Raw genomic sequence first — 9,146 nt, forward strand, 5'->3', positions numbered from 1 at the left:
TCGAAAAAAATTATACTATTAGTACCAATAAAAAAAAAAAAAAAATTATTAATTATATCTCCGTGAACGTGAATTACAGAAAAAAAAATCGCCTATTTTTTTATATTTTTTATGCTTTACAAAATATCTGCATCGAAATCAAAAATTGAACGCTACCGTAGCAATCGAGGGCTAACGATCTGGCATCGTGAGCTCCACACGTATACTTCTGAGCGTGCAGTTAACGTTTCGGGTAATACCGAAAACTAGTCCGTCGCGCGACGCGAAATTCACGCGAAACTCGGCTTTGCCGCAGCTTGCTTGCTGATATTGTAATAAACTGTGCGCGCGAGAGCGAGGCCACACCGCAGCCATTAATTCACGTGGATCGCAAGGTGGCGGTCCGCGTAAGGGGCATAAGAAGGCGAAATTTAGTGAGCCACTGGCGGGAACGTACAAACCTCTAATGGCCATTCCGTTGACTATGGTTCTCGACCACAGCAACGGCGAGAACCCCCTCCCCCTCCCCCCCCCCACCGCTTGCCGGGTCCTCTCGACAGGCACGGTACCTCACCTAACCGTGTTGTCCCTTCTAACTCGTTCTCTCCGCCCTCTCTTTCTCACTTCTTACACATCAGCCCTCTCCCGCATCAACCCTCTTTGTCTCGCCCGCGTATGCAACGGCGTTCCAGCAATTACGCATCGCCACAGTTAAATACAATGGCCAGGACAACGACTCTGTAATTTATCCCTGGTTTGGGCCACCATGCGTTTGTTTCCAACGACGGTGGAGGTCGTCGCGTCGCTCGCCCTTTCGCGCGCGTTCCGCGATCCCGCATCCCACGGTGTGTTTGCCACGTTTAAATTAATGATAAGTAATAATGTCAGTGGCACATCGTTAGCTGGCGATAAAATATTGAGTCGAGCGATTATCAACGAATTATACAAAAAATACCCAATTCGGAAAATTTATAGGCCTTGTCCTGTTTGAAGAGTGATATAAACGTTCGATAACACGCGAAGAATTATTACTTAACGATTCGATTAATTTACACTTGTAAGCTAAATTTATATGTATACTGCTATAATTATCAAAAATGTGCATCATCGCGCTAATGAGGACACTGATTCCGTGAATTAATTAATCATGAATACACGCATGAATCTCTAATGACAGAGGCTGTCCCCCTTAGTATCCACCTTCGCTTCTTTGCTATTCAAATTTATGATAATTAATAATATATTATACAATACATACAGACACAGTTCGTTAACATAAAGACGATTACAGATTCAAAGCTTACATCGATAGAAGCCAAACAACGCGAACTTATAAATCCTATAAACTCGTCTCGCGTCGGGTACTTGTAATTAATTGACGTACAAATCATTAAGAAATGACAGTTGACGAATAAATGATCGATATGTAAAATATTACGATCGTGGACTTCGTACATTTAGATCACGCGATATTTGCGCTTAATTCTTGATATATCGGAATTAAGTAACACACGTGAGTGCGATATCTTTCCGCATTTTTGACGACCGTAATCGTTCCTCGCCGCGCGACCGCCGAGATAGCCTTGCTATATACGATGCTGGGAAAAAAAATGCGCTCGTAAATCCGATCGTGCTCGTATCAGGCATACGTGTACACGCCATATCGCCAAACAGGTGCGCGCCTATATCGTTTATCTCGCATCGATCGCCATATTATGGTCCGCGTGTGAACACGCTCGAACTATTGGCGTACCTTCATCCACGATCGCATTCTATTTAAGGATACCTAACAATAAGTCGAAATTTGCGAGATTCTCAAGCAAGTTAAATCAACAGAAAGCATATATTTTCTCTAAATAAAAAAATTCCGCGTCGGCGATTAATTATGTATGTAATGGATCTTGTCAATGAATTGTAAGCATGTGATTTTTTTTTTAATTTTGTATAAAAATTAATGATTTTTTTAGTCTGGCGTAAAAAGAAATGCACTTGCGTGATATTTGGATATCTTGTAAATCTGAACAGCGCATGAATCTCAACATCCTCAAAAAGAGCAAAATCAATCTCAGTGACAGGGATTATGTATCACATTAGTTGCCAGACATCCCACTCGAGTATCTCGGCGCTATTGCGTTCACTGGCCGCGCTCGAGATACCGGGCGGCTCGTTAGTTCGGGATCAATTAGCGCGTCGCGACCAGAAACGAGAGAACTTTGAGAGTTTTCCCGATGAAATAAAACGCCTTTCCAAAAACGCGACGTTGTCGCGCGCGTAAAGAGCATCGGAAATGCCAGTACGACGTTAATTAACGATGCTAATTAACACGAGGATAATTTTAGTCGAGTGCTTATACCGCAGCGTCCTAAGCATTTCTCGGCAATATAATTGCTAAAATAGTAATCAAGCTATAACATATTGTTATTTCATTTTTATTTATTCTTATTTTTATTTTACCTTTACATAAGCGAAGCAAGATTGCTTGCCATTTTCATTAGTTCATCTTCATTATTTGATTTTTTTATAGAAGTATTATTTTCCAACTTTGTATGTATATTTTTCATCGTTATTGCGCGAGATACTTCATATTAATATTGATTAGTAATAAATTATTTTGGGAAATAAAATGGTTAAGAGGAGAAAATGCATATTAAAGATTTCTTTTATTTCGCGATTTAATCGGAGACGAAACGTAAGCGGATTACATAGAATATTACAATCATTTATTGCGGAAATATACGTTGTACGTTATATTTTCCATGTCTATATACGCGTGTATAACATATGAATCTAAGTTTGTTTATGAGAATTGAGGAATATATGCATAATATATATACAATGTGAGATCGTTCCACGTTCATATAATATAGTAACCATGTTTTAACTAATCTATATTCGGTATTTTACATATACACAAGAGTACAAGCTATTTACACATTATGTACAATGAAATAAATAATTTATATTTTTGATATATAAGACTTATATATATAGACATATACTAATTAAATCTGACTCTTTCTTAAAAACTAATTCTAAATATATATATACATCCTATAAGCGTGTAAGTCTTATTGTTAATTCACGGCATACTAGATACATTTTAGATTTAAAGCCCTTATACAATATATGCTAAACGAATGACTCTTCATACAACTAAAGCAACTTTTTCGATTTGAATCGTGTTCAAAGATACAAGATATTGGCAATAAATAATAGATGAAAGTTCATGAGATCGCAAAACTTTGCATAAGAATAAAATATTAGTAGTAATTACATAAGGACACACTGATATTTAAATTATTAATTCATTTCCATAAAATCTTGTCAGTGTTTTAATTCTGCAAATACTTACTCACTGTATTTAACCATAAAACTGAATAATTTTTTATTATTTCCTCTCATATTTTATATATAATTATCGTTATAAAAAATTTATTTAATTTCATCCTTTCCATTCTTTTAGCAATATATTCTGCATATATTTACATTTAAGTGCAAAAGATAAAATCAAATAATTTTCTATTATTTTTCTCTCGTGTATAAATTATTAATATAGTATATAAATTTATTCGCTAATTTTTATGCAAAATTCTGCCTTATCGGCATTCGTCAAGATATATATAGATGGCAACATACGAGGGCAATTCAATAAATAAGGTAACGAGACATGTTATATGCGTACAGTTGCTAATGTTACCTTATTCATTGAATTATCCTAGTACACCGATTTACTGTTCATATTTTTTTACTTTTTACCTTATTTTTGGATTGCACTTTTCATAACAATTTTATTGTTGCGTTTCATTTTCAGTCTTCATTCAATCACCGTTGATTATTATATCCGTAATTTTTTATAAATATTTTAATGTCTTTCTTTATCGATAACACTCAACGCTGACGATGGTTCCTAAGAGACGTGGCTATAGCAACACATTATTCCAATCTTTAACTCCTCGTTTCATCGTTTCCATTTAAATTTACGCGAGTCTTAACAATTTCTCTCGGTTACGATCTCTTCGTCGTCGTCGTCCACCGGCACAGTAGAATGATTGTAAAGGCCTTGCGCCATTAGTTGAAGAGCCAATGGATTTTTCTGTCCGCTCGCCTTCTTTTGCTTCGCTCGTTTGTTCTGGAACCAGATCTTGATCTGGGCCTCATTTAGGTTCAGCTCCCGCGAGAGCTCCTGCCTTCTCCTTTCTGTCAGATATCGATTCTCCAAGAATTCTCTTTTCAACCTGGACAGTTGTTCGGCGCTGAAGGCCGTCCTGGGTCTCTTCTCTTCCGGCAAACTGTTCTTACTGGTCTGCGGACGTTTCACTCGCCTTGTTCGCGGTCCTGAAACGACAAAGGAACTTCGCATTAATCTTCAGACTTTTGTGATTTAAATCGGAGACAACGTGGCTAAGGGAGGGGGACATTATGTCGCGGCGGAAAGTGGGCGTTCTCATCAATTTGTCCACACATACATATACACACACACATACCAATGTGATTCAGCGTTTTTGCGACGAGAACGCGAACGAACGAGCGAGCCCGTTCGCACAGTAAGAAGGATACTCGGAGATAACTATATCTGAGCAACGGCTTTGGAATTTAACGAAGGCGGAAATGGTTCGGCTAATCGCGTAGGAACGTCATATATAAAATTATACTTCCTATGCGAATTGCGAATCTTACGTGATCTATGCGTGTCTGATCTTAATCTGTATCTTTAATATATTGTACAACGCGATAAAGTTGCATTATGTAAATTGTAAATGAACGCGATGGATATTATTATCGAAAACTCATACAGATCGGATCATGCATGCTTTCTTATTTTTACGTTAATGATTGAAACTCTGTGAAGTACGCTTTTAAGCGCGATAATGAATTGTATTTCGATTATCTTCCATTGCCGCCTCGTAACCAAAGTAACGTTTATAACGGCAAGTTTTTGAGCATTACACGCTTTTGATTTTTGTTTAATTATTTAGATAAGGCAATCATGTTTGAAGCTGAATACATCCGCATACTTTTGCGCAGCTATTGTCAATGGTTTCTTTATTTTTGAAGAGAAACCATTAAGCGCGAACGCTTGCAGTTGTATGTAGTTTAAATTATATCTCTATACAATGTGTGCTGTAATTATTATCGACAGTATAGAATAAAGTATAGATATAATTATTTGCATATTATTATTGTTAAAAGAAATTACTACTCTATTTCCTTAAGATCTTTTTGTCGTTAATATTACTAATGTTTTTGTCATCTTAAATACACTAACTTAAAAAACATTAACTTCAACACAATATAAAAACTGCAAACTTGCTAGTAAAAATATGAAGTTTAAAGGAATAAAGATATAAATTAAAAAATTGTTATATCTTCATTCTTATTGATTTGCATGGAGATAAGACATCTTACAAACGGTACGAAATATTACATAAATTTACAATCGAGGGTTAACGTTCGGCGATGAAGAGACTCACGGAAGCTAAATGAGTGATTCTCAGCAATTAGCAACGCGATTATCGGATCGAAACTCGCGAACCACCCCGACGTGCAGCAGAAGAACTAATGAATGTTCACCTGAGAGAGAAAGAGGGAGAGAGACAGAGAGATAAAGAAACGGAAACCGAAGGAACGCCGAAGAAAGAAGAAGAATAGCAGCATCGTATGTGGGACACTGATTGCGGAGGGTAGTTTCGCGAATGTAGGTTCTACACAATTAATTCCTGCGAACGAACGCAGATGACACCGGGCCGTTGACCTCGTCTATCTAAGTCGCGGCTATTAGATATAACTTATGCAGCTCGTGATCCTTTCGAGAGATCTCCTGTGCAAAATTAATAACTTATTGCGGTAATATCGAGCGACAAAACGTACATTAAGTCCACATGTCGATCGTGCGTTGTATAATTTATTTACAGAATAATTGTCTAATGACAACGGGTAATTAGACATTCGAGGTTATTCGTCCACGCGAGTTGAACGCTATTGATGCAGAAAGAGAAAGAGAGAGAAAGAGAACGATCAATCATTTACATAAGTTTATCAAGTTTACGAATCGCGATTTGTACGTCGCATTTCGTTCCGTGTATTCTTATCATTAGGGGTCGTGTTTTCTCTGCGTCATAAACATTCGTGCGCCTTGAAGCTATTTTGTTCCTGTTTGTCGGAACGAATAGAGTCGCTAAGTCGAGAAAGTATGATTCGTTCGCGAAAGGACTGCGATTATATATGTAAAAAAACAGCGCTTACGTTAAGCCCTTTAATCGCGCGCAAAGAAAGAGGGGGGGGGTGACTTTTTCGTTCAATTCGTGACTTTCAAATACAAAGCTTGGTGATAAGCACGTACGAAAACGACATTTTGCTCGAAAGGATTTTACTTATCTTTATGCCGTATAATTTTTCAAATGCCTTGATAGAAATTTTAATTAGCGGTCGATGATTTTGTGACTACACAGAGCGGCATAAGTGAATAAAACATCTTGATAGACGTTTCCGACATTGTGACCACGCAAGTTCTTCTTGCATGTAGTTAAACGTACCAGTCACGTACTATGCTCACGAAAAATCCGATAAATTTCTAACCTGTTTGCTTTTTAGCGCACATTGTTAGACCGATGCAGCAGAAAGCACGAAACTGATATCCGCATGAGATGACATGTTACAAAAAAAATCGAGAAATAAAATCAAGAGCGATACGATCATCTAATTAATCTATCTGTATCAAATATTCACATAATTATTATTACACGTAAAATTAAATTCTTATAAAATACATTTTTCAATGTATAAAAAAAAATTAAAAAAGATTTATATCTGTTAAACTTACCAGATGATGGTCGGTCCGAATATCTGGTGCAATATACCCATGCCGGCCATAGACTTTGACTGTTAGAGCTGTTTTGCTGACTCGTCAATGTGTTACCGCCGGTGTTCTCGCCGTTCAAAGAATCGCCGCTGATCGTGGACGATGTGGAACACAAGGACGGCGGGCCAGTGACCGAGCTGCTGGTGACCGAGCTTCTGCTGGACGCGAGGCTTTCGAGACTGCCGCTTCTGCTGAGCCCATTGCCATGCCTCTGCAAAGGTGACGTGATCCCGCAAAGGGGCGAGAAGGCGTCCTTCTCCCGATGGCCCGAATAATTCGTCAACTGAGGCGATTGCGGGGACGAGAGGCGCGTGGATGACAGGCTGAGATCGCGTGGAAGCGGAAGCGGACTGTGTTGCGGATGCTGCGTGGGAATAGCGGCGGACACTGTGGATTCGTTCGGTACCTTCGTGTTGAGAATGGCCTCGCGACCGAAATCCGGCTTGAGAATGTTGACGACGCTGAAGGGCAACGATCTCTCGGTGTCCTGTTGGTGATCCGGTTGACGATCCTGACGCGGCACTACGTGGCTCTCCGATGACAGCACGTGATGGTGGTGGTTTACAACCCCCAATCGCAATCTGTACGCACTCTCCATAGCCACAAGAGCCATTTTTTCTCGTATTAGAGAGTCTTTACTCGATAAGATGAGACAGGAGATTGATAGTGACACTAGTCCCCGACTAGAGAATCGCCATATCGAGAAGAGAACACATGATTTCACTGTCCACTGTGCTCTCGCGTAAATTAAATCTTTATAGATGTCACATAGATGAATGCGAATTTTTGAGTCGCTTGCGACCTCAAAAGTTTATTCGTTCAACACCATTCACCAATATTGTCATTGTTCACGTGTCGCTATATTCATCACGAATCACTTACTTCGTGATTGCACGAAATCTTGTTATCCACTGCTCAATTAACTCTCTTCGAAACTTTGAATTTATTATAATCGCCTCGAACGTATCTTAATGTATCGCACGATAAAGGCATTGCATGAAATACTCTAGAAGTATTCATGCATCCAATATGGTAGTGGCGTGTTAATTATCGGCTCGCCTTCGGAGCCGGTCTGGAGACTCCTGCTATCGGCTTTTCCCGAGGGTTTCCGAGTACTCTGGCGAGTGCTGTGACGGGTCTGACTGGCTGTCCATCCGTCGCTCAGTGATGTCTAAACTAGGGGACCAGCGGTCCCTACTTACCGCCTGTCCCTCCTCGCCCCCGTCCCCTTCACTCCTCCTACGCCGCAGTCCGGAGTGCAGTGCACTAGACACTCTCGATTGTATCTCTATTAACTCTTCGGTCAAAGGCTCCGCCTACCTTACTGGTAAGGTGTACCATGCTCCCTTCTGCCTGTCGTCATCCCCACTGCCAGTGGTACAGATAGTAGGGGGCTATGTTCACGGAATTTCCTGGAAATCAATGTTACGCTTCTTCCACGATGAGATTCGTCTCTCTTTATTCTAGCACTTTGCAACGATCGGTCGATTAATCGATGAGACATTTAGCGCTTTTATCTCGAGAACCTTTATTTAATTTTTATAAGTATATGAAATGATTTGTAGTATTAACATTTGCAATATTTGATATTAAAAGACATCTTCAATTTTAATATACATAAAATTAAATTATTTACTATTAAATTAGCTCAAGGATATGTCAATATAAAAAAACAAATTATAAAAATCCCTAATCTGTAAATTAAAAAAAAAAATTAAAACAATATTTGAAATAAAATTAGAGTTATAAATTATATTTATATTAATTTCTTTTAATTTTGTACGAGAGCACAATTTTGACGAAGATTCACGGTCCATTTGATATTATACGCTGTATAAATATACGGATATCCGCGCCACTGTGCGTACAATAACGAGAATACTCACTTCTCTCCGCCCCATTTGAGTTCTCCCTCCATGTATCCAACTCCCAGGTCTCGCCCATGTTCTCGCCCCTTTTCCCACCACACCACGCCTAACTCCCCTCTATGTTCTACCCTCTACTCCATACTTTTGTCCCTCCCCCACCCTGGCAATGTTGTCGACCCGATCAGAGGCTGAAGCCGACTAATTCGTTTCTTCATGCCGAAGAGCGCTATCCCTTCATCCCTACCTCCCCTAGCCCTTCATCTCGATGCGACGTGGATTTTATCGTCGCGCGACGGAATCGCTTCATACAAAAATTTGCACGAACACCATCAACCATGACCCTCTTTTATTCTCCTCTTTTTTCTGGCCCCGACGGCTTTGCGACGGTTAACGAACAAATGTATTACCCACCCTATACGGCAGATGCTGTTCTTCTTTTT

At 39.3% G+C, this 9,146-nt stretch overlaps 1 protein-coding gene across 1 annotated transcript; it reads right to left on the bottom strand.

The window, feature by feature from the left end:
* Positions 1 to 2,622: 2,622 nt before the first annotated feature.
* Positions 2,623 to 8,386, bottom strand: LOC115242667 (homeobox protein engrailed-1a-like). The gene is made up of 2 exons (XM_029819131.1): positions 6,800 to 8,386; positions 2,623 to 4,314 (listed from the first exon to the last, which is right to left on the bottom strand). The coding sequence occupies exons 1-2, from the start codon at positions 7,449 to 7,451 to the stop codon at positions 3,968 to 3,970; spliced, it is 999 nt and encodes a 332-aa protein (XP_029674991.1). The 5' UTR covers positions 7,452 to 8,386; the 3' UTR covers positions 2,623 to 3,967.
* Between the last annotated feature and the right edge of the window lie 760 nt (positions 8,387 to 9,146).

This window comes from Formica exsecta, unplaced genomic scaffold (assembly GCF_003651465.1).
Source record: "Formica exsecta isolate Colony F162 unplaced genomic scaffold, ASM365146v1 scaffold614, whole genome shotgun sequence".
Classification (NCBI taxonomy): domain Eukaryota; kingdom Metazoa; phylum Arthropoda; class Insecta; order Hymenoptera; family Formicidae; genus Formica; species Formica exsecta.

Excerpts from the sequence above, each read along its gene's own strand:
- LOC115242667 (XM_029819131.1), bottom strand. The coding sequence starts at position 7,451 with ATGGCTCTTGTGGCTATGGAGAGTGCGTACAGATTGCGATTGGGGGTT. Across the intron at positions 4,315-6,799 it reads TTCGGACCGACCATCATCTG|GACCGCGAACAAGGCGAGTG; the intron begins GTAAGTTTAACA and ends TTGTCGTTTCAG.